At 45.5% G+C, this 26,925-nt stretch overlaps 1 protein-coding gene across 2 annotated transcripts in view; it reads right to left on the reverse strand.

Moving 5' to 3' along the window:
• Positions 1–26,925, reverse strand: part of LOC123768544 (vesicular glutamate transporter 1) — a 221,503-nt gene that overhangs the window by 59,567 nt on the left and 135,011 nt on the right. For both annotated transcript variants that reach the window (XM_069336351.1, XM_069336352.1), the window contains one exon: positions 5,487–5,549. In XM_069336351.1, the coding sequence (XP_069192452.1) occupies positions 5,487–5,549 (63 nt within the window). The remainder of the gene's footprint in view (positions 1–5,486; positions 5,550–26,925) is intronic.

Below are 26,925 nucleotides of genomic sequence, written 5' to 3' on the forward strand. Positions count from 1 at the left end.
TCCCCCCTCCTAGCTGGCCTCCCCTCACGCACACGCACGCACACACGCACACATTCAGGGGCCTCGTAGCCTGGTGGATAGCGCGCAGGATTCGTAATTCTGTGGCGCGGGTTCGATTCCCGCACGAGGCAGAAACAAATGGGCAAAGTTTCTTTCACCCTGAATGCCCCTGTTACCTAGCAGTAAATAGGTACCTGGGAGTTAGTCAGCTGTCACGGGCTGCTTCCTGGGGTGTGTGTGTGTGTGTGGTGTGAAAAAAAAAAAGTACTTAGTAAACAGTTGATTGACAGTTGAGAGGCGGGCCGAAAGAGCAAAGCTCAACCCCCGTAAAAACACAACTAGTAAACACAACTAGTAAACACACACACACACACACACACACACACATATATATATACGTGTATATACTCAAATAGTCAATGTCCCATCATTTACAAGGAGGCAGACAGGTACAAGGTGAGAGACAGGTACAAGGTGAGAGACAGGTACAAGGAGGGAGACAGGTACAAGGAGGGAGACAGGTACAAGGAGGGAGACAGGTACAAGGTGAGAGACAGGTAGAAGGAGACAGACAGGAAGCAACCCCCCCCCCCCAGCAGGAGAGGCGAGCATCAAGAGGGCGAGCAGTAACAAGGGAGTGCGTCTCCCAGACCCCAGCACGCCCCACCTGGGAGACCAATTACCTCCGAAGGCTTTCAAACAATCCCGGCTAAACTTTGGCCGCAAGTTATGAATTAAAAGTCTGGGTAGTGAATGGATCCCCCCTTCTACCACGGGGGGCAAGGGGGATTGAGCAGGCGCGCTCCGACGCCGGTAAGGACGAATGGCCGGCTTTATATCCGCTTTATTGTTGCGTTTTGGACTTTATTAGACTTTATTGGACTTTTCTGTACCTTTGTGCTTGGTAAGAGCGAGAGACAGTGGATCGATAGTCTGATACTGGGGTATAAATAGGGGTTTGGAAACAGGCTTGTGTTGATTTGCCGGGCTACATAAGTGACGCAGGATCACCTGGCTTGTTGTTTCTAGCGTAGGTGAGACGTGAATGAGTTAGGGTGAATAGGAGCTGCCTCGTGTGGGCCACTATGCCTTCTGAAAGTGTGCCTATGTTCTCAGTACTAGGAACTCAACGAGGAACAAGGAGACACAGATTAAGAGAGAGAGAGAGAGAGAGAGAGAGAGAGAGAGAGAGAGAGAGAGAGAGAGAGAGAGAGAGAGAGAGAGAGAGAGAGAGAGAGAGAGAGGGATAGAGAGAGAGAGGGATAGAGAGAGAGAGAGAGAGAGAGAGAGAGAGAGAGAGAGAGAGAGAGAGAGAGAGAGAGGGATAGAGAGAGAGAGGGATAGAGAGAGAGAGAGAGAGAGAGAGAGAGAGAGAGAGAGAGAGAGAGAGAGAGAGAGAGAGAGAGAGAGAGAGAGAGAGAGAGAGAGAGAGAGAGAGAGAGAGAGAGAGAGAGAGAGAGAGAGAGAGAGAGAGAGAGAGAGAGAGAGAGAGAGAGAGAGAGAGGGGGGGGGGGGAACAGTAATCACAGGATGACTCAGCCAACGCTCACCACAAACTAGAGGAACAGAAAGGAACAGAAGAGACACAAGGAGCGGAATTATCCCACACGGAACACGGAACACTTAAGAGCAGATTTGGAATCTAATCATATACGATCAATTGACAAACGTTGACACGGTCGAGGAAGTGCTCTGATTGGCTGAATTCTGTATAACACGGTCGAGGAAGTGCTCTGATTGGCTGAATTCTGTATAACACGGTCGAGGAAGTGCTCTGATTGGCTGAATTCTGTATAACACGGTCGAGGAAGTGCTCTGATTGGCTGAATTCTGTATAACACGGTCGAGGAAGTGCTCTGATTGACTGAATTCTGTTTAAATTCATCGTGTTACATGCTGCGCCTCGAGTGACCATTGTAGACGAGGAAGCCCCATGGACGTCTCCACGAGAACCGTTTTGAATTCTACACTTGGAATTCCTCCAAGGAGTGCCGGACCAACCGGGCTGTGGTGGGTATGTGGGCCTGCGGGCCGCTCCAAGCAACAGCCTGGTGGACCAAACTCTCACAAGTCAAGTCTGGCCTCGGGCCGGGCTTGGGGTGTAGAAGAACTCCCAGAACCCCATCAACCAGGTATCAACCAGGTATCAACTGTACCGGGTGAACGAGCGCAGGAGCCGGGTGGATAACCATTGTTGGTGCACTCTACCGGAGCCTCCAAGCAACGGACCCTCCATGCAACGGACCCTCCATACAACGGAGCCTCCATACAACGGACCCTCCAAGCAACGGACCCTCCATACAACGGAGCCTCCATACAACGGACCCTCCAAGCAACGGACCCTCCATACAACGGAGCCTCCATGCAACGGAGCCTCCATACAACGGACCCTCCATACAACGGAGCCTCCATGCAACGGAGCCTCCATGCAACGGAGCCTCCATGCAACGGACCCTCCATACAACGGAGCCTCCATGCAACGGAGCCTCCATACAACGGAGCCTCCATGCTACCGGTCCAATATAAGAATTAACCGGAGCTATTACCGCTTAACACACCCTCACTGTACTCCCCGCTTAAGCCATTATGCGACAAATTACACGCGGGAAACAAATATGTTTTTTTTTCCCCCTCAAAAATATCAATATATCTTTTAATCTGGTGAGAGAGGAGAGACAGCGAGGAGGGAGGGGGAACTATCAGGATTGAGCGCTAAGTCATTGTGACTATATAGCACTTGGAAGGGATCAGGATAAGGATTTGAGATGGGACGGGTGGGAAGGAATAGTGTCTAACCACTTGGACGGTCGGGGATTGAACGCCGACTTGCATGAGGCGAGACTGTCGCTCTATCGTCCAGCTCAAGTGGTTGGGGGATAGGGAGAATGGAGGGGAAGAAGGGGTGGTTAAGGGAGAGGGGAGGACGACGGATGAAGGGAAGGTAGGAGGGAAGGTAGGAGGGAAGGTAGGAGGGAAGGTAGGAGGGAAGGTAGGAGGGAAGGTTGGAGGGAAGGTTGGAGGGAAGGTAGGAGGGAAGGTAGGAGGGAAGGTAGGAGGGAAGGTAGGAGGGAAGGTAGGAGGGAAGGTTGGAGGGAAGGTTGGAGGGAAGGTAGGAGGGAAGGTAGGAGGGAAGGTAGGAGGGAAAGGGGAATTGAGGGGAGGGAGAGCGCCCTTTTTGCCCGATGTGGTGGCCATGTCTGTGTATAGACCAGTTGCCAATTAGTTCAGATGAGCAGTTGTAAGCCCCAGGCTCCTCTCTCCCTCTCTCTCTCTCTCTCTCTCTCTCTCTCTCTCTCTCTCTCTCTCTCTCTCTCTCTCTCTCTCTCTCTCTCTCTCTCTCTCTCTCTCTCTCTCTCTCTCTCTCTCTCTCTCTCGCACCCAAAACCGTTTAACATTTAGATTTCCCTGAACTCTGCTCCCTATGGCATCTAGCGTTTCCATTTATAATTATTATTCATGTTTTCTCTCTTCCCCACTTTCTCCCGTTCTCCTGTTCCATGTCAGTCTCCTCTGATCTCATTCTCTCCTCTTCCAACGTCCTGTGCTCTTGGTTATCTTCCTGTTGCTACTTTCTTGACTGTAACAGCACCTCCCTCTCCTTCCACTTCCTCTCCCCCCCTCTCATTCCTCTCCCTCACCCCCTCTCAGCTCCTCTCCCCCACCCCCTTCCTCAACAATTTAGTACAGTTCCCTGTTAATTACGCCTTTACATAAGTAAAGAAAATATTTCCTCTCGCTTCTCCTGTCAATCAACTCATTAGTGAGATAATAAACTCAATACTGTCATCAATCATTCATCATTACAGTGAGAGAGAGAGAGAGAGAAAAGAGAGAGAGAGAGAGAGAGAGAGAGAGAGAGAGAGAGAGAGAGAGAGAGAGAGAGAGAGAGAGAGAGAGAGAGAAAGAGAGAGAGAGAGAGAGAGAGAGAAAAGAGAGAGAGAGAAAAGAGAGAGAGAGAGAGAGAGAGCTGCCAACCTCACATAGACCCCTAAATACATTACAAGTTCACTGATACGAGGCTCACCATAGCCCGTGCTTCTTGCCCCGCTCCTGTGCCAGGTAAGTTACGGGCTCACCATAGCTCGTGCTACTTGGAACTTGTTCCAAGTAGCTGAATCTATAACAACAACAACTTCACTGACATATCAGTAACAATGCAGGTCGCGAGACAGACTCTTGAGAGCCGCCACAGGTAATCCTACACCGGTCCTAATTTCCCCCAACTATTTGGACTAGACGGTCTCGCTTCATGCAGGTCGGCGATCAATCCCCCGACCGTCCCTAAGTGGTGAGGCACCATTCCTTCCCATCCTTCCCGATCTTGAACCCTTCCAAGTGCTATGTAGTCGTATTGACCTGGCGCTTTCTCCTGATAGTTTCCTCCTCTTCTTGTAGGTTTTCTCCTCTGCCTCTTGTCCTATACTCACCTTACACACTCACAACCACCTCACAGCTGCACAGTTACACCGTTACAACACCGTCAGGAGAAGTGTATATGTGTCTATATGTATACACGTGAATACACGTGAATACACGTGTATACGTGTATACCTCACCAACCATGAGAGGTTAGTAATGAGGCAGGAGCTGGGGCAAGGTGACGGTATAGTGGGCAGAATACATCACTGACATACAGCATTCACTCACCTCTTGCAGGGTGGGCTGGCCTCTCCCCCACGCCTCACTCTATCTTGATACGTGTAGGGATGTATTCTCAGCCCCTTGTGCCTCTACGTCTGATCTGGGGCCAGATTCACGAAGCTGTTACGCAAGCACTTACGAACCTGTTCATCTTTTCTCAATATTTGGCGGCTTTGTTTACAATTATTAAACAGTTAATGAACTCCGAAGCACCAGGAGGCTGTTTATAATAATAACAACAGTTGATTGGCAAGTTTACATGCTTGTAAACTGTTTAATAAATGTAACCAAAGCCGTCAAAGGTTGAGGAAAGATGTTGACCAGACCACACACTAGAAGGTGAAGGGACGACGACGCTTCGGTCCGTCGTCCCTTCACCTTCTAGTGTGTGGTCTGGTCAACATCTTTCCTCAATCTTTGACGGCTTTGGTTACATTTATTAAACAGTTTACAAGCATGTAAACTTGCCAATCAACTGTTGTTATTGTTATAAACAGCCTCCTGGTGCTTCGGAGTTCATTAACTGTTTAATAATTGTAAACAAAGCCGCCAAATATTGAGAAAAGATGAACAGGTTCGTAAGTGCTTGCGTAACTGCTTGGTGAATCTGGCCCCTTGGTGTCTAAGCTTACCTTACTGCTGGAGCCATGGAGAGCACTGTGCTTCCCCAGCTCCACCAAGTTACCGGTACATAGCGCGGCTGTGGTCCCAAGACGCTCCCTCCTGCACACCACTGTTCTTCAGGCTGGACGGTTAGATGCACCTGGGATATCCTACCATCACCAGCAGTGCATTACTACCAGGAGAGGTAGTTAAACTACCAGGACAGGCGGGTAACAACTTACCCGGCATTCTTGAGGTTGTTAATCTTCGAGGACTCCAATTCAAACTCCTCATACTGGACGGCGCTGTGGAGGAGAGATACAATCTGTTAACAAAATGTAAACTATCGCTCATCTCCATAAATTAATGTAGGATGGGGGACCATCCCCCCCTTGGAGGATGTTCCTCCAAGACGGCCCCCTTGGAGGATGTTCCTCCAAGACGGCCCCTTGGAGGATGTTCCTCCAAGACGGCCCCCTTGGAGGATGTTCCTCCAAGACGGCCCCTTGGAGGATGTTCCTCCAAGACGGCCCCTTGGAGGATGTTCCTCCAAGACGGCCCCTTGGAGGATGTTCCTCCAAGACGGCCCCTTGGAGGATGTTCCTCCAAGACGGCCCCTTGGAGGATGTTCCTCCAAGAACTATCGACCAGAACAACTTAATGACTTAACAAGATTAAAAAAAAAAAAAGCCAATCCTCCATACAGATGAAAAAAAAAAGTTTGATAACTAACCCAACCTCGCAGTTCGTAGCTAAAAAAAAGAAAGAAAATACAGCAGTAATTAGCGCGATTCCTAATAGGGAGTGTAATTAGGGGAGCTGTTTAACCTTTTGTTCAGTGTTTTCAATTATACAATTCATTATCGATTTCTTACTCTACGTCTTCCCCGGCACAACGCGGACACTACAGCGATCACCATTAATATGTCTGTCGGTCAAGCACCGTAATTGTTTATGTAAGCACGATTTTTTTACGATTTTTATTTCTACATTTGCATATGGAATGGTTTCCATATGTTGCTTTTCCAGACGTATGAGTTTCTTCTTTCTTGTCTGCTTTCTGCAGGTCGCAGCCCTGAGGGACGCAGCCCTGAGGGACGCTGGCCTGAGGGACGCAGCCCTGAGGGACGCTGGCCTGAGGGACGCTGGCCTGAGGGTCGCAGCCCTGAGGGACGCAGGCCTGAGGGTCGCAGCCCTGAGGGACGCTGGCCTGAGGGTCGCAGCCCTGAGGGACGCAGGCCTGAGGGTCGCTGGCCTGAGGGTCGCAGCCCTGAGGGACGCAGGCCTGAGGGACGCAGCCCTGAGGGACGCAGCCCTGAGGGACGCTGGCCTGAGGGTCGCTGGCCTGAGGGTCGCAGCCCTGAGGGACGCAGGCCTGAGGGTCGCAGCCCTGAGGGTCGCAGCCCTGAGGGACGCAGCCCTGAGGGTCGCAGCCCTGAGGGACGCTGGCCTGAGGGTCGCAGCCCTGAGGGACGCAGGCCTGAGGGTCGCTGGCCTGAGGGTCGCAGCCCTGAGGGACGCAGGCCTGAGGGACGCAGCCCTGAGGGACGCAGCCCTGAGGGACGCAGCCCTGAGGGACGCAGGCCTGAGGGACGCAGCCCTGAGGGTCGCAGCCCTGAGGGACGCAGGCCTGAGGGACGCAGCCCTGAGGGACGCAGCCCTGAGGGACGCTGGCCTGAGGGTCGCAGCCCTGAGGGACGCAGGCCTGAGGGTCGCAGCCCTGAGGGACGCAGGCCTGAGGGACGCTGGCCTGAGGGACGCATCCCTGAGGGACGCAGCCCTGAGGGACGCAGCCCTGAGGGACGCAGCCCTGAGGGACGCAGCCTCCCGCCGTCACCCCGATGACAAGTAATGGCAACAGACATCGTGTCAGCGGCAATTTTTATGCCTGGTTCACGCTGCCCCGCCCCTTACCCTCCCCTTAATGTGTAGTGTGTCTCCATTATCCTCCCTTATCCTGTGTCATGTTCCCCCCTTATCCTCCCCAACCTGTCAAACAACAGTGGAGCTCAAACTTGTAAATCACCCTTATGAAGATGTATTATTAAATACGAAAGTACTCAAGGAAATTCCTCTTTCAATTCTTCATTAGTGGTCTGACACTGTCACATTTTTCATCACGTGTTAATTTTCGTGATTTACACACACACACACACACATATAATATATATATATATATATATATATATATATATATATATATATATATATATATATATATATATATATATATATATATATATATATACACAACCAGTTCTCCTCTTAAGATAGTCAAACTTTGTACTATTCACTTTATAGAGTCGGAGAAAATGATGCTAAAAATAAACTTAAATATTCCTAGGCTCTAGTATAGTACACATATGTACTATATTAAGCCACAGATATCGTGTATTAGGCCTAGGAAGATTAGTTTAGGTTGAAAACAAATCAGAAAAAAATAGATCCATAGTCAATAACATTTCTATTTCAAATATAAAGTTCCACTTGGCTCAACATGCAACTCTCCTGGTTTTCATATGTAGCAAGAAAAATCCTTCTCTGTGGCTTTTTTTAATTCATTTGTAATGTTTTTCACTGGTTTTGAAAAAAAATGTCTGCATTTTTTTACCAATACATGAAAAACAGACAGGTGAGTGAGCAATATATTTAGGGTGTTTTCCATGTTCGATAAATCGAAGTGTAATATTATCGTGTGTGTGTGTGTGTGTGTGTGTGTGTGTGTGTGTGTGTGTGTGTGTGTGTGTGTGTGTGTGTGTGTGTGTGTGTGTGTGTGTGTGTGTGTGTGGTGTGGGGGACAAAATAGTAGTAGTAGTTAGAAACAGTTGACTACCAGTTGAGAGGCGGGCCGAAAGAGCAGAGCTCAACCTCCCGTAAGCACAACTAGGAGAATACACAGGAGCCGTCAAGTACACATGGTCCTGTGTACATGAACGTGTACCTGGATCATCCTGTACAGTTTAGGCGCCGTCCTATAGAATAAATGTAATGCACTTCAGAGTAAACAGAGAGATATTACCAAGTTAATCCGGAGCTTTGATGGAACTTTATGAGAAAATATCAACCTAGAAGACCCAATTATAGTTTCAAAATGGAGTAATATACTTGTTCTAATATATAGAAGGAAGCACTAGAGGGGATAGGTGGTTGGTTGGATAGGTCCGTGAGTGGTGGTGGTTGGACAGGTCCGTGAGTGGTGGTGGTTGGACAGGTCCGTGAGTGGTGGTGGTTGGACAGGTCCGTGAGTGGTGGTAGTTGGACAGGTCCGTGAGTGGTGGTGGTTGGACAGGTCCGTGAGTGGTGGTGGTTGGACAGGTCCGTGAGTGGTGGTGGTTGGACAGGTCCGTGAGTGGTGGTGGTTGGACAGGTTCGTGAGTGGTGGTAGTTGGACAGGTCCGTGAGTGGTGGTTGTTGGACAGGTCCGTGAGTGGTGGTGGTTGGACAGGTCCGTGAGTGGTGGTGGTTGGACAGGTCCGTGAGTGGTGGAAGTTGCATAAGAACATGAAGGCCTATTGGAAGCGAGTCTCCTCCTCCCCCCTTGTCTCCTCTCCTCTCCTCTACCTCTCTTTGTTTTGCCATAAACACCTTATACGTCGTCACCCTACATCTCTACCCACTTCACTTCCCCTCTAACCTTAATCCTCCTCCTCCTCCTCCCTCTTTTTCCCTCCCTCCCCTCCCCCCTGCAATATCTGACGAGTGGGAGTGTTTGCTCTTCCACGGCAGACTTCGTCTCCTCTTTATTAATTCCCGTCCACTGATTCTTCCCTTGTCTCTCTCTCTCTCTCTCTCTCTCTCTCTCTCTCTCTCTCTCTCTCTCTCTCTCTCTCTCTCTCTCTCTCTCTCTCTACAAATGTCAACGTTTGGTACTATTTTCGTCGCCACAATTCCCTTGCATAATTCCTCCTGGAATTTTCTAATGAATTATAAAACTCATAAAACTGATTCTTTCATGACACTGGTGGACCTGTGAGGGCGCCGGGAAGTGAGGCGAACTCTGGCAAGGATTAACCAATCAGAGATTATTTCAATGTGGATGCCACCTTTTGATTGGTGTATTCGTACAGAGGTTCCGTGAGGATACCAAGTGCGGCTCGGCCCGGGAGGATACCAAGTGCGGCTCGGCCCGTGAGGATAGCAAGTGCGGCTCAGCCCGTGAGGATAACAAGGAAGGCATTGACAGGGTGGTCATTCCGACCTCAAGACGAGTGTTGCAGACTCAACCCAGATCACAGCCTGGTGTATCACGCGTCCACAGCATCAAGTTAGAGCAGCTGGAATTAGCTCTACTGTGGCGGCCGGAATCGTTTGGTGGATTACGATATATAATTCGTAGTCGTTATTATCGTAGCAATTACGAGGGGTAGCCGGGGTTGTTGACTAGATTTGTAACCTCCAATTGTGTGCTTGGAGCAAGACCTGGGTTCGAGTTTGTGTGACCAGTTGGCCTCCTGGCCAGTCTCACAACCGTGGCTGGCCATAGAGCAGGCCAAGGTAATCCACCAACAAGTCTGGTATATGTGCTGACGGCATATGAGACACTCAAGACGTTCCGAACTCAAACCTGGTGAATCCAGCCTTGAGTGACGACTCTCTGGAGTGCCACTCTAGAGTTGAGCGGAGGTGTAGGAGATTGTGGGAAATTTTTACCCACCATATCTAATAATCATCTAAGAAATGTATAATTTCTATATCATATCTAAATCATATCAAAATCATATCTAAAATGTATCAAAATCATATAATGAATCTTTAAAGATTCATTATAGCTTGATCCTGGATGACAATGGCACCATGAACACGTACGCAACAGGGGCCCTTTTGATGCCTACGTGACTTTGTACATGATCTCTCAAGGATCCAGAAGCTTCTAGAAGGACTTCTTAATTAAAAAACTATTGGAACATTGATTCAACATCCGGTAGGATTAAAAATCGAATCCTTAATAAGATTCAGTGGTACTTTCAAATACTACTTATAATCTTTAAATCTTATATCTAATTATATTATAATCACATCTTATCTTAATCATAAGTCTAGACTGTAAAAATAATCAATCAATATTCATTGAAAGTTACCTCTCAAGGGAGAGAGAGGAGGATCTCGGGGGGCGAGAAGGGCCCACGACGATGCCTCGGGGACTCCGCGTTTGTTTACAAATGAGTGAACAAGTGACTGATCCTTAGCGAACATTACCAGCTCAAGGACACCTTATCTAACATTTTTATCGCCAGTGAATACTCTCTAGAACTGGGGGAGTACCTGGACAATATCTACAAGGAAAATCCTGGAACATTATATAAAATAAGAGTGTTTAGTGGAGATCAGTGACACGGTTTCCTCCACCTTCATTCATAAACTTTTATCTCGAATCATTCTTCTGCAACTGCAGGATAATCACGTAGCAACGCTACCAGATCATCATACAGCAACGCTGTAGCAAAATATCGTGCCTAAACTCGACAGGAGAGTTAATCAGTCTGGCAAACTTGTCAGACAGGCACCCCGACTGGCAGAGAAGTATATTGAAGGTTATTTGGTATATGATTGGCCAATTGTATGCTTGTGTAGCTTTAATATCCTATAAATCTGTCTGTTGGTTAAAAAGCGAGGCAAAGCCTCATTCACGGTACGTTTATTAAAATTGTAGTGTAGCTGTGAATCTTATCCAAGCACTGAACCTCATGAGTGTCCATTCTGTCAGAAAAGAATTCAGCCTCAATAAGTAAAAACCTCACAAGTGTCCACAGTCTTGGAAGAGATTCAGTCAAGCTAACTGTATAAAGTGAATATGTCTGCATATATATTTGAATATATAAATTAAGTTATCAATTGCTTGCTTAGTTATTTATAAGTTATCATATAAGTTCATTTAATTGAATATAATTTCTAGTACTAAGTTAATAGTATTAAGACTCCATTTAAGGTCATTTATTTATACTTTTACAATTAATTTGTTGTTTATAGTATAAGAACATATTGGCTGTTAGGTTATGGTACTAGGTTAGACTATGTATGTTTAAATCCCTGATTTAAACAGAGCCAGTGTTCAGTCATATAACTGAATTTATCAAATCTTATCCTTGTATAAAATACAAGCTGATGTGAGATCCCTGTCTACAGGTGGACTGGAACTTCTATCAACATAGTCATTCACCCCACCTGTCCCTTACAGCCCACAGTCTGTCATTAGGAAAAGAGGATTTAGGATTTACAACCCTAGCTAGAGATTTTAATTGAATTAATTTGCAGACAGTAATTTTTAATTTAGTTCAGTACAAGTCCCTGGTAGTCTCCTCTTATATCAATCCCAGCAGGTTTTTCCCACATTAATGGTCCTTCGAACCTAGATAATAATGGTCCTTTATACCTAGATATTTATGATCATTCGTTTACCGAATATTTCAATGCCAAATACATAAGAAACTTCTTGATTTTGCATTGGAATAATTCTTACATATTCTAGCCTAACCTAGCTATCAGCCAATATTTATCATAGCTATATATCTAAGTAAACATATTGTTTGCAGTGGCTTAAGCCACCATATCCATTAACTAGTAAGCATTCATAGTATTCATAGCATACTAATATTGTTTTGTGTTAAGAAACCACAGTACTTAAGTATATCAGTGTCACAGACACAACTGCATCTTAATCATAAATATCAATTATCTACCTCATTGTGGTAACATTACATATATATTTAAGTGTATTATCTAGCATTATCTCTAATCTACTGATTTTCAGAGCTGCTCATTACATAATATTCTTTAAAAAAGTGTTATCATCACTGTAAGAGCATTTCATTACAATCTATCTATAATCAACTATATCATACCCTATATTACAGGTAAAACCAGTAGACATTCTATTGTATTTTATCTAACTATTATTAGGGTAACAGATCTTGTAATAACAGATCTTGTAATAACTTTGCAAAAATAGTGCCATTTACTATTTTTAAAAAATTATTACAGGATTTACCAACTTGGTGCATTCGTGCATTCGGGTCACAAATCAAATTATTACAGTACTTTTGATAATGAACACCTGCTACAACCAGATTCCAGGGAGGAAATGAAGGACGATCTTTGGAATCATTACCTAAGTAGACAGGAAAGCTCATTTATCAAAATACATTAACATCATACATATTTATCAGAAAAAAGAGAAAAATCTCGGAATCTCCGAAACTCGGAAAAGGTCAAAATGACTAACAGTATTCCACCTGCAGCTGAAACAGAAAAGAAGAGGACACAAAGTGTCTAAAAAATCACTTGAATCTACAGCCTACAGACCATTTAAATCAGGTGATAGACAAATGTCATCATCACTTGACTACAATAGTCTACAATTGGGGATTAAGACCAATCTTAATCTCACATCGCAATCTGAAAGGCTAACAACACATTGACAATGTCAATACAAATATTATCATCCATCTAAGATAACTATCTTAATCCAAGAATAAAGTCTTGATCACCTAATCTCATGCTTTCACTGGAGTGAAAGCAGCCTCAGAAAATCTGAAGTTAATCAAGCATCTCAAAGAGACTTACTTAATAGAAAAGGCAAAGCCGAGAAAAAAGAAAAAGCAAAATGCTTCATCACATCATGAATAATGTAGATACACATTATTACAGATACAATTCATCCTTTAAGGAAATCCTTGGAGGAGTACAAGTGTTACATGCTTGTATGACCTACTTGCATGTAATTACTTACCTACAAGTTTTACATACTTGTAACAACATCTTATCACAAAGCCAAATCTTTGATGGACTTCGAGCTTACGTACAAAGATTACGAAGCCGAGGAAAACTTAGATCTCAAGAAAAAATCCCCAAAGGTGAATCCACGGACAAAAGCAAAAATGTCCAGAATGGCAGTCAAAAATCAAGGCAACAAAACTCCTCTTCTGCAAAGTGGAAACAGAATAATGTTGGCTCTTATGCTATATCCCCCACAGTTAACAGAACTGTAGGAAACCAAGCTCCTAAGACAGATAAGACAAAAGGAGCTACAAGTGCCCCAAAATGTTTATTCTGTCAAGAAGCACATACCATTTATCAATGCACAGTTTATGAAGGCCGTGCCAGTCGAATCGATCGACTGAAATCTCTGAACAGGTGCATCCGTTGTCTACGGAAGCACGATACTAGTGAGTGTATCACTCAATTGCAGAACTGCCAATATTGTCATAAAAGTGTACATCACACAGCACTCTGTGGTGATATTAACACTCAATCCAGATCACAGACTTCCAATAATCAACCTGCATCTCAGGCAAAGCCCAAAGATGATAATACCACAACAGCCGTACAATTCTGTACAGTAATGAGCAATGTCAACGACTTGGATACAGAAATTGTTACAACAGCCATATTGCCTACTGCACAGCTAGAACTATGCAATCAAGGAATTTGTATTCCAACTAGAGGCTTTTTTGATCAAGGGTCACAGAAAACCTTTATCAGTAAAAAGATGGCAGAAGATTTACAACTTAAATCTTCAAAGCAAGTATCTACATCCATATCAGGGTTTTTTACTAATTCTGGTCGTAGAACCTTTCCAGTAGTAAAACTCAATGTCTGTCTAGGTACATCCCAAAGGACAGTAGAAGCCATAGTAGTTGATAAAATTCCTACTGAAATGGGAGTGACTGGTCTGACAGCAACAATTAAATTCCTAAAAGAAAAGGGAATACAATTAGCAGATCCTCTGCTTGATTCTGACTTCATAGGGGATATCGGAATCCTGATTGGAGCTGACTACTATCATCGATTCATTCTGGGATCAGAAGAATCTATGGGTATGAATATACTCAAATCAGCAGGAGGCATATTGATGACAGGACCTATACTAGATCTTGAACCTTCAACTCCTGAAAAATCACATCATACAGAAACTGTAATAGTGGCATGACTAGGCAAAGAACAGTCACCACTTAAAATCCCCCACATGATTGATGATGGATTAGAATCTGTACCTCAATTGTGGGAACTTGATGCCATAGGAATAATTCCTGAACAACCAAGTCCTGATGATGTCTGTGCATACAATCAATACTTAGAAACTGTACAGTACAATGATGGACAGTACTGGGTAAGGCTACCATGGAAAATCAACCATAAAACCTTACCTACCAATTATCACATGGCTTATAGTCAATTTAAATCACAACTAGCAAAGCTAAGAAAAAGGCCTGAGCATTTAAAACTCTATCATGAGATTATTGCTCAACAATTAAAGAATAAATTCATCGAAGTCGTGAAACAAGACAATAAGCAAACAGGCCATTTTTTACCACACATGGCTGTAAAGAGAGAATCAAAAACGACTCCTTTACGGATAGTTTTTAATTGTAGCTCTAAATCTGGACCCCAAGGAACCAGTCTAAATGATTGTTTGCAAACAGGTCCAAGTCTAACTCAGAAATTGTATGACATACTGTTGAAGTTTAGACTTAACAAATATGCGTATTCAGCAGATATAAGTAAGGCCTTTCTAAGAGTTGGCTTGCAGGAAGAAGATAGAGACTTCACTAAGTTTCTATGGGTAGAGAACCCAGAAGATGTCAATAGTCCTGTAGTGACTTTCAGATTCTCTTCAGTTCTTTTCGGCGCGACAAGCAGTCCATTTCTGTTGCAAGCAACTCTAGATACTCATCTGAAGAAATCATCAAGTCCCTGTAAGACTGAAATCAGTCAAAATCTATATGTAGATAATTTTCAAGGGACAGTTAACAGTACTACTGAACTGTTACAATTATATCGAGAGGCTAACAAGGAGCTACAAGGTGCCAACATGCCACTACAATCTTGGGCCTCTAATAATGCAACATTGAATAATCAAATAGCAAGAGATTACCCTGAATATCACGTACCAGAATCACAAAAGGTGTTAGGTATGGATTGGGATTTAATCTCGGACACAATATCGATCAAATCTGTGCCAGTAAATTACAACATCACTACAAAAAGGGATTTGCTTTCACAAGTTAGCAAAGTATTCGACCCACTAGGTCTACTAAATCCTTTGACTATCAAGTGGCGTTTATTGGTGCAACAAGCATGGAAAGCTAAGGTTGGTTGGGATGATCCACTACCAATCCAGTTACAAAAAGCTTGGATGGAAGTGGCTCAAGAACAAACTTTAGTTGAAAAGATAATCTTTCCGAGACACATAGTCGAGGAAAATGAAGAAGTATCACTACATGTATTCGCAGACTCGTCAGCCAAAGCTTTTGGAGCTTGTGCTTACTTAGTGACTTCTAATCAATCATATCTTATCACCTCTAAGGCCAGAGTCGCTCCATTAAAAAAGAGAACTTTGCCTCAGATGGAACTAACAGCACTGCTAATTGGAACACGCTTAGCAGTGCATATCAAACAAGTCTTGTCTACCATGAACATCAAAGATGTCATTATATGGTCTGACAATGAAGCTGTCTTACAATGGGTACGAAACGACAACTGTCCAACTCCATATGTAAAAAATCGCGTCTCGGAAATTAAAGAAATTTCCGCAGGCTTTCAATTGTTGCATGTACCAACAAAGGATAATCCAGCTGATCTCTTATCAAGAGGTATGACATTTAAACAGTTTGCAAAGGCAGATATTTGGTTTCATGGGCCTCGATGGTTAGTGAATGGTAGTTGGCCTGAACAAAAGCCACACGTCATTACGACACAAACCATAACTACCACCAGGCAGCAAGCTCAAATATCAGTCTTGGATTGTACTCGTTACTCCTCGCTCATCAAATTAATCAATGTAACACAGAACGTGTTTCAATATCTCAGGAAAAAAGGTATAAAATACACTTTTCCAGATGCACTTATCTATTGGGTAAGACAAGCCCAGAGAGAAACTTATGGGAATAACTATGAAAATCTTCCTCATAAGTTAAAACACAATCTCGGTCTGTGGATAGACCAAGAAAATCACAACATTCTGCGTTGTGGAGGGAGACTTAAACACGCAGATATCAATCTAGATACCGTGCATCCATGGCTTTTACCAAAAAATCATTGGATCACAAGGTTGATTGTGTTGCATACACATCAACAAATCATCAAACATGGAGGAGTGTTAGACACACTCACACAAATCAGACAGCAGTACTGGATTCCTCAGGGAAGACAGTCAGTCAAATCAATCTTGAAGAATTGCATGATATGCCGAAGGTACGATGCAAGAACTTGCTCTTATCCAGGGCCACCACCCCTACCAAAGGAACGAGTGGTCCATCTACAACCTTTCGAAACGACAGGAGTAGATTATACAGGAGCAATATATCTAACAGGGACTGCAGATAAGCAACCTATCAAGGCATACATCTGTCTGTTCACCTGTGCTACCACCAGGGCAGTACATCTAGAGGTAACACCCGATATGACTGCTCAATCATTTATTCAAGCTTTCCGCAGATTCGCAGCACGCCGATCATGCCCTAAGCTGATGATTTCAGATAACGGAGCAAACTTGGTAGCTGGAGAAGCATGTCTACGGGAAATCTGTTCCCATCCTGCAGTTACTTCCACACAGGAACAGCGTCATTGCAGATGGAAATTTATCCCTCCGAGAGCCCCATGGCACGGAGGATTTTATGAACGGTTAATAGGAACTGTAAAAAGATCCTTGAGAAAATCTCTACACCGTCAGAAAATCAATCTTCAAGAGCTCCAGACAGTAATCACGGAAATAGAATCAAGGGTGAATAACCGGCCGTTGACTTACTTGTCTGAGGATCCTACTCAACATGAGCCATTAAGTCCTGCCCACCTAATGTATGGAAGACTTCTGACTCCAGTACCATCTCTAGTGGATGATGAGATCAGAGATCCCTCATATGTGGGTCAGAGCGAGTTGGTTCAGGGGTATAAGCATCTGTCCAGCATAATCCAAAAATGGAATGATGTTTGGACAAAAGAATATCTTACATCTCTACGAGAACATCACTATGGGGCCAACGTCCCACATAATATAGCTAATCTCCAACCTGGCGATATTGTCTTGGTAGACAGTGATGGCCCTAGGGCTGACTGGCCATTAGGTAAAGTTGTCTCAGTCCATCCAGATAGTCAGGGGATTTTGAGAATAGTCAAAATCCTGTCTAAAGGAACAACTTCCCTGAAGACATTGGACAAACTCATCCACATGGAATCAGTGAGCCAGCTGCAGTTAGATCCTGAGAGACCTCAAGACACTCTAACTCCACAAGACCCACAGACTCCTAACAGACACAATCGTCCACAACGGACAGCAGCAGAAAAGTGCAAGCAAAATCTGCACTTGTATTATCAATCCAATGGAGAGTAAATAAATACATATGGTTACTATTGTCCTAAGTATTGGACTCTGTGCCAGTTCTCTCCCTCTGGAAGATGTGGGAAATTTTTACCCACCATATCTAATAATCATCTAAGAAATGTATAATTTCTATATCATATCTAAATCATATCAAAATCATATCTAAAATGTATCAAAATCATATAATGAATCTTTAAAGATTCATTATAGCTTGATCCTGGATGACAATGGCACCATGAACACGTACGCAACAGGGGCCCTTTTGATGCCTACGTGACTTTGTACATGATCTCTCAAGGATCCAGAAGCTTCTAGAAGGACTTCTTAATTAAAAAACTATTGGAACATTGATTCAACATCCGGTAGGATTAAAAATCGAATCCTTAATAAGATTCAGTGGTACTTTCAAATACTACTTATAATCTTTAAATCTTATATCTAATTATATTATAATCACATCTTATCTTAATCATAAGTCTAGACTGTAAAAATAATCAATCAATATTCATTGAAAGTTACCTCTCAAGGGAGAGAGAGGAGGATCTCGGGGGGCGAGAAGGGCCCACGACGATGCCTCGGGGACTCCGCGTTTGTTTACAAATGAGTGAACAAGTGACTGATCCTTAGCGAACATTACCAGCTCAAGGACACCTTATCTAACATTTTTATCGCCAGTGAATACTCTCTAGAACTGGGGGAGTACCTGGACAATATCTACAAGGAAAATCCTGGAACATTATATAAAATAAGAGTGTTTAGTGGAGATCAGTGACACGGTTTCCTCCACCTTCATTCATAAACTTTTATCTCGAATCATTCTTCTGCAACTGCAGGATAATCACGTAGCAACGCTACCAGATCATCATACAGCAACGCTGTAGCAAAATATCGTGCCTAAACTCGACAGGAGAGTTAATCAGTCTGGCAAACTTGTCAGACAGGCACCCCGACTGGCAGAGAAGTATATTGAAGGTTATTTGGTATATGATTGGCCAATTGTATGCTTGTGTAGCTTTAATATCCTATAAATCTGTCTGTTGGTTAAAAAGCGAGGCAAAGCCTCATTCACGGTACGTTTATTAAAATTGTAGTGTAGCTGTGAATCTTATCCAAGCACTGAACCTCATGAGTGTCCATTCTGTCAGAAAAGAATTCAGCCTCAATAAGTAAAAACCTCACAAGTGTCCACAGTCTTGGAAGAGATTCAGTCAAGCTAACTGTATAAAGTGAATATGTCTGCATATATATTTGAATATATAAATTAAGTTATCAATTGCTTGCTTAGTTATTTATAAGTTATCATATAAGTTCATTTAATTGAATATAATTTCTAGTACTAAGTTAATAGTATTAAGACTCCATTTAAGGTCATTTATTTATACTTTTACAATTAATTTGTTGTTTATAGTATAAGAACATATTGGCTGTTAGGTTATGGTACTAGGTTAGACTATGTATGTTTAAATCCCTGATTTAAACAGAGCCAGTGTTCAGTCATATAACTGAATTTATCAAATCTTATCCTTGTATAAAATACAAGCTGATGTGAGATCCCTGTCTACAGGTGGACTGGAACTTCTATCAACATAGTCATTCACCCCACCTGTCCCTTACAGCCCACAGTCTGTCATTAGGAAAAGAGGATTTAGGATTTACAACCCTAGCTAGAGATTTTAATTGAATTAATTTGCAGACAGTAATTTTTAATTTAGTTCAGTACAAGTCCCTGGTAGTCTCCTCTTATATCAATCCCAGCAGGTTTTTCCCACAGAGATAACTGCACCACGTGTAGCTACAACATGTGCAAGATACAGTTATGTCTGTGAGTGAATATCGACCTCCCGAGTACTCCTGGTGGAGCTCCTCTAATCCATTTTAATTGCAGCAGTGATTAGGAAGCCATATAGTGAATTGAGGCACATCAAATCAGTGTTAAGACAGAGTCTCCCTCGAGGGGGTTAAGTGTCGTTCAGCGAGACGAGTGACATGTCACTCTGATTCACTCTGATTAGTTTTGTGCCGTGACTCTTCAGTAAACAGAGAATTACCGTACCGTGAACGTAGCATTAAGCACAGTACACAGTTACTTTAAGTATACTTGGTCGTATCTGTGAAGGTTCTCACTTATATAAACCTGTACTACACATCTGCGCATCATACTCATGCCTGCACCACCACCACCACCACACCTGCAGTTCTCCCGGGTGCTGGTGTGTGCCGGCCCCCACCACCACACCTGCTGTACTCCCAGGTGCTGGTGTGTGCCGGCCCCCACCACCACACCTGCAGTACTCCCAGGTGCTGGTGTGTGCCGGCCCCCACCACCACACCTGCAGTACTCCCAGGTGCTGGTGTGTGCCGGCCCCCACCACCACACCTGCAGTACTCCCAGGTGCTGGTGTGTGCCGGCCCCCACCACCACCACCACACCTGCAGTACTCCCAGGTGCTGGTGTGTGCCGGCCCCCACCACCACACCTGCAGTACTCCCAGGTGCTGGTGTGTGCCGGCCCCCACCACCACCACCACACCTGCAGTACTCCCAGGTGCTGGTGTGTGCCGGCCCCCACCACCACACCTGCAGTACTCCCAGGTGCTGGTGTGTGCCGGCCACCACCACCACACCTGCAGTACTCCCAGATGCTGGTGTGTGCCGGCCCCCACCACCACCACCACACCTGCAGTACTCCCAGGTGCTGGTGTGTGCCGGCCCCCACAACCACACCTGCAGTACTCCCAGGTGCTGGTGTGTGCCGGCCACCACCACCACACCTGCAGTACTCCCAGGTGCTGGTGTGTGCCGGCCCCCACCACCACACCTGCAGTACTCCCAGATGCTGGTGTGTGCCGGCCACCACCACCACACCTGCAGTACTCCCAGGTGCTGGTGTGTGCCGGCCACCACCACCACACCTGCAGTACTCCCAGATGCTGGTGTGTGCCGGCCACCACCACCACACCTGCAGTACTCCCAGGTGCTGGTGTGTGCCGGCCACCACCACCACACCTGCAGTACTCCCAGATGCTGGTGTGTGCCGGCCACCACCACCACACCTGCAGTACTCCCAGGTACTGGTGTGTGCCGGCCACCACCACCACACCTGCAGTACTCCCAGATGCTGGTGTGTGCCGGCCACCACCACCACACCTGCAGTACTCAAGTACACCTCAGTTAGCGACAGGATAACGAGGATGGAGAGCGATAAATGTGTAGTGTGCGAGAGACAGTAGAGAGATGTGCAGCGTGAGCCAGGCAGTGGGCCGTGGCGGGGAGCCAGTGTGGCCGTGAAAGAACTGTGGCAGGTTGGCAACTCTCTCTCACACAACAATATTGCTGCATTGTTGCTATTAATTAAACCATGGCGTCACCCACACCCCAGACCCCCCCTGTCTGGGGACACCTGTTGGGGGCGGGTTTACACTTTTCTGTCTAAGTCTATCTGTCTGTCTGTGTTTACTGTTTTGTGTCTGTGTGTCTGTCTCCCTTGTCAATGCCTCAGGTGAGCGTCCCCCCTTCCCTCCCCCCTATTTCTCTCTCTCTCGGCACGCGGCTACAGGGGGGGGGGAAGGGGAGGGGGGGGGGCCGTAACCCTGACAACAGCGCCAACAAAACTGACGAAGGGGGGCGCGGGGGGAGAGCAGAGGGGGGGGGGGTTACAAGTGCTGGGATATTGGCGATTCAATCCCGCAATATTGAGTGATGCTAGATTACCTCTCCCACTCCACCCTGCCTCCCCCCTCCCACTCTCTCTCTCTCTCTCTCTCCACTCTCACTCTCTCTCTCTCTCTCTCTCTCTCTCTCTCTCTCTCTCTCTCTCTCTCTCTCTCTCTCTCTCTCTCTCTCTCTCTCTCTCTCTCTCTCTCTCTCTCTCTCTCCCACTCCAATACCATTAGTACCAACACTAAGAGGGTTAACCAATCCCTAACTGAATATTTCTCCCAGTTGTACCAAGGGCCGTCATTATGGAGCTTTGGTCAGGATGGACAACGATGCGAGAAGCTAGAGGGATAACTTAAGGACCTCACAACCCTGGAACACAAACCTAGGGGATATATATCCCAACATACAAGATACTTGTGGGAACAGCTAGACAAGGTGGATAGCCAGAACACCACCACCACAACAACACCACCACCACACCACCACAAGAGAACCATCCTACTTAAAGATAAGCTAAGGGATGGAAAGCAAGGATGGCGACCCCTCTAGGGGGACCCTCTGAGGAACGAGTCATTAATTCTCATTACAGGAAGGGCCCCCTGACGTTGACGAGCCCTGCGGGACCCCCGAGAAGCTGGCTGAAGGAGGCGAGGACGGACAAGGCTCTAATGTGCCTCTTCACATGATGGTCAGGCCCTTATAACCAATCCCTAAGTGAATATTTCTCCCAGTCGTACCAAGGGCCGTCATTATGGAGCTTTGGTCAGGATGGACAACGATGCGAGAAGCTAGAGGGATATCGTTAAGAGATATTTGGTGCGGATTATTGTTTATTGGGTCGTTATGGAACATTTTTATTGTTATAACGATGGTTGGAGAGATAGATGTGTTTGTTGGTAATGATGAATGTTCTCTTGTTCTGTCTGTCTCTCGCTCTCTCTCTCTCTCTCTCTCTCTCTCTCTCTCTCTCTCTCACTCTCTCTCTCTCTCTCTCTCTCTCTCTCGTGTAGAGTAAAACATAGAGTAAAATAAACAAAAACAACAACAAAATACAAACAAAATTTTAACCATAAAATATTTCGCCGCCCTTCAATATCAAGCCAAAATTTATTTCGAATCTGTCATCCAATAAAAAAAAATAATCCACATATCATCGATTCCAACAAATAAATCCCTAATAGGATTAACAAAAATCCTAACAACGCTCGCGGTTAAATTGGTTAAACATGCCAATTTTAACGTCGTCTTGAATACGCGACACGAAATTAACACCAAAATACGAAATTAACACCAAAATACGAAATTAACACCAAAATACGGATTAATCCGTATTAATAAAAATACGGTTGATGGCGTAGGTAAGCTCAAACCGACGACACTTTAATATTCTCAATCTCGATTCTCCATTCCAAAATTCCCATTCCCGATTATGCAAATCCCAATTCCCATTCCAACTTGTCGACAAGATTCCAGATACTGAATAATGGGAGCTTCTCAATTTGAGTCTCTAGTGGAAGGTCCTGTACACACGTGGGAGGTCCTGTATACACGTGGGAGGTCCTGTATACACGTGGGAGGTCCTGTACACACGTGGGAGGTCCTGTATACACGTGGGAGGTCCTGTATACTCGTGAGAGGTCCTGTATACACGTGGGAGGTCCTGTATACTCGTGAGAGGTCCTGTACACACGTGGGAGGTCCTGTATACACGTGGGAGGTCCTGTATACACGTGGGAGGTCCTGTATACACGTGGGAGGTCCTGTATACACGTGGGAGGTCCTATACACACGTGGGAGGTCCTATACACAACGTGGAAGGTCCTGTATACACGTGGGAGGTCCTGTATACACGTGAGAGGTGGCACTCACATATCTTAAGGTTATCTTGAGATGATTTCGGGGCCTTAGTGTCCCCGCGGCCGTGTCCTCGACCAAGCCTCCACCCCCAGGAAGCAGCCCGTGACAGCTGACTAACACCCAGGTACCTATTTACTGCTAGGTAACAGGGGTATCAGGGTGAAACTTAATGAGAGCCTCCACATGTCAATGAGAGCGTCCACAGATTAATAAGAGCCTCCACAGATTAATGAGAGCCTCCACACATTAATGAGAGCCTCCACACAATAATGAGAGCCTCCACACATTAATGAGAGCCTCCACAGATTAATGAGAGCCCCCACAGATTAATGAGAGCCCCCACAGATTAATGAGAGCCTCCACAGATTAATGAGAGCCCCCACAGATTAATGAGAGCCCCCACAGATTAATAAGAGCCCCCACAGATTAATGAGAGCCCCACAGATTAATGAGAGCCCCCACAGATTAATGAGAGCCTCCACAGATTAATGAGAGCCTCCACACATTAATGAGAGCCTCCACACATTAACGAGAGCCTCCCCTCCAGCATCCCTGCCCTGCTCCACCCACCCCACACGACCCACAACTATCCCGACCTCAGCCACCCATCACTAGACTTTTCCTTGGCCTGTTCCTTCCACCCCCTTCCCAGACCCCCACCATGTTCCCCTCTCCCCCCACTCCCTCAACCCCCCACCCGGGCAATACCCGACTACGGGAAGCGGGTCCTCGTCGGGTAAGTGAGGAGCCGTGTAAAAGTTTCTCTGTTAAATGAAGTCATTGCATGCAAGATGAAGGGAGACGGGGCGGCCATAGCCAGCCAATTGATATGGTAATGTGGCCGGTGGCAGAGTGGCCCGGACCACCACCTCCTGCAGCCGCCGCCTCCCTCACTACCCCCTCCCCGCCACCTCCAACACACCTCCAAGCTCTCAGAGAGTAGAAGACACAGCTGGAGATCGTTGGTGTGCCGCTGTGTGCCTCAGTAGAGCAGCTTAAGCGCAGCCGGAGGCGTCCCGCTCAACTCGGCAGCTTAGCTCTCTTCCCTCCAACAAGGTCGATCAATCACCGATTCTCACCGATAATTACGATCATTTCCGCAGCCTCCTTCGCGTCCTCTCCCCCGTGAGGACGATGTTGGTAGCGTCTCCAATGACCACATGTCCCAGGAAGGGTTAACTAACAGTAACCCCTCAATGTTGTGAGGGTTTAATATTCAGTAACAGGCTAACTACAGCGGAGGGAAACAAGCACATGACCATGATAGGGTACTGTGTCCCCTCTGCTCCCCTCACCCCACGCCCCCACTACTCCCCTCCTCTCCTCAAGTCGCTTAAATAATTCATCAGGAATTGAGGGGATGAACGACCCGTGATCCACAGTGTTGGCTCCTCCAGGGCACATTAGCACACTCCTCTGACGCTCTCACTCCGCACGCACGCACGCACGCACACATGCACACGCACGCACGCACACACACACATGCACACGCACGCACGCACACACACACATGCACACGCACGCACGCACACATGCACATGCACGCACACGAACGCACATGCACACGCACGCACACATGCACACGCACGCACACATGCATACGAACGCGAGTTTGCTGATGATGCAAAAATTATGAGGAGGATTAAGACAGAGGAAGATAGTATGAGGCTACAAGATGACCTAGACAAACTGAATGAATGGTCCAACAAATGGCTGCTAAAGTTCAACCTAAGTAAATGTTAAGGCAATGAAACTATGGGTAGGAAACAGGAGGCCAGACACAGGATATCAAATGGGAGATGAAGTCCTTCATGAAACGGACAGAGAGAGAGATCTAGGAGTTGATATCACACCAAACCTGTCTCCTGAAGCCCACATCAAAAGAATAACATCTGCGGCATATGCAAGGCTGGCTAACATCAGAACTGCCTTTAGAAACCAGTGTAAGGAATCATTCAGAATCTTGTATACTACGTATGTAAGGCTAATCCTGAAGTATGCGACCCCACCATGGAGCCCGTACCTTGTCAAGCACAAGACGAAGCTGGAAAAGTTCAGAGGTATGCCACTAGGCTAGTCCCAGAACTGAGAGACATGAGTTACGAGGAAAGGCGGAGGGAACTGCACCTCACGTCGCTGGAAGACAGAAGAGCTCGGGGAGACATGATCACCACATACAAAATTCTCAGGGGAATTGACAAGGTAGACAAGGATGAATTATTTAACACTGGTGGAAACTGAGTACCCACATGAGCCACAGAGACATTAGAAAGAACTTTTTCAGTGTCAGAGTAGTTAACAGATGGAATGCATTAGGAAGTGATGTGGTGGAGGCTGACTCCATACACAGTTTCAAATGTAGATATGATAGAGCCCAGTAGGCTCAGGAACCTGTACACCAGTTGATTGACAGTTGAGAGGCGGGACCAAAGAGTCAAAGCTGAAACCCCGCAAGCACAACTAGGTGAGTACACACACACACACACACACACACACACACACACACACACACACACACACACACACTCACACACACACACACACACACACACACACACACACACACACACACACACTCACACCATAAACTTCCTGTACCCAAGGATGACTGCGGCTGGCGGAGGCTCCAGTTACCGCTGGAAGATATAATTAGCCGCCTGGTGACGTGATTTCCTCAACACATGGCTGTCATGACGGACACCAAGGGCATGATAGGTCATGAGGTACACGCAATGTCTCGCTGCGTGTCATTACTGAGTGTGTTACCGCAGGCCGGTCGGCCGAGCGGACAGCACGCTAGACTTGTGATCCTGTGGTACTGGGTTCGATCCCAGGCGCCGGCGAGAATCAATGGGCAAAGTTTTTTACACCCTATGCCCCTGTTACCTAACAGTAAAATAGGTACCTGGGTGTTAGTCAGCTGTCACGGGCTGCTTCCTGGGGGTGGAGGCCTGGTCGAGAAAGAACCGGGCCGCGGGGACACTAAAGCCCAGAAATCATCTCAAGATAACCTCAAGATAACCTCAAGGCGGCGGCTAGTTTATTGTGCACCCCATACTCATCCTGTGAGCAGTAGCGCAAAAAGGATTACAGAGGGCACAAAAGGTCTTTATCAGACCTCATCTTAGATTATTACATACACAATTTCATCTATCCTTCACACCTTATAGTTACAATGTCAGCTAGTTACAGAGAAAGTGCTATTTCAAGAGCTATATATGTACAGTAAGTCATCATACATTAATGGTAGGTCTTATCACTAATACATAATAGTTTGACCAATGGAGATATTACAGTCATAGGGGAGCTGCTGTTTATTATTAGTCCTCACAATACACTACTTGTTTCTTAATCTCATATGTCGTTTATCTACTGGGAGCGAAATATGGATACAGTGCAAGGATTTCAGGTATTTTATCCTTAGTAATAAGATAGGTTGACATATCATACAACGTAAGTTTAGATTTATCTCTAAATGGCTGAATTATACTACAGTCCAAGATACCGAGAGTATACTGAAGTCCTGGACTATGTAAAAGACTAAAGTATACTTATTGGTTATGTGCTGTACTAAAAATCTCCCCCCCCCCCCCCCGTGTTCAATTTTTTTTTAGATATATACAAGATATATATATACAAATATATATATATTTTGAGATATATATATATATATGTGTGTGTATATCACGAAAATAAACACGTGATTAAGAATGTGACAATGTCAGACCACGAAGGAAAAATGAAACAGGAAATTTCCTTCAGGAAATTTCCTGTTTCATTTTTCCTTCGTGGTCTGACATTGTCATATATATATATATATATATATATATATATATATATATATATAT

The sequence above is a fragment of the Procambarus clarkii genome, chromosome 35 (genome assembly GCF_040958095.1).
Source record: "Procambarus clarkii isolate CNS0578487 chromosome 35, FALCON_Pclarkii_2.0, whole genome shotgun sequence".
Taxonomy (NCBI): domain Eukaryota; kingdom Metazoa; phylum Arthropoda; class Malacostraca; order Decapoda; family Cambaridae; genus Procambarus; species Procambarus clarkii.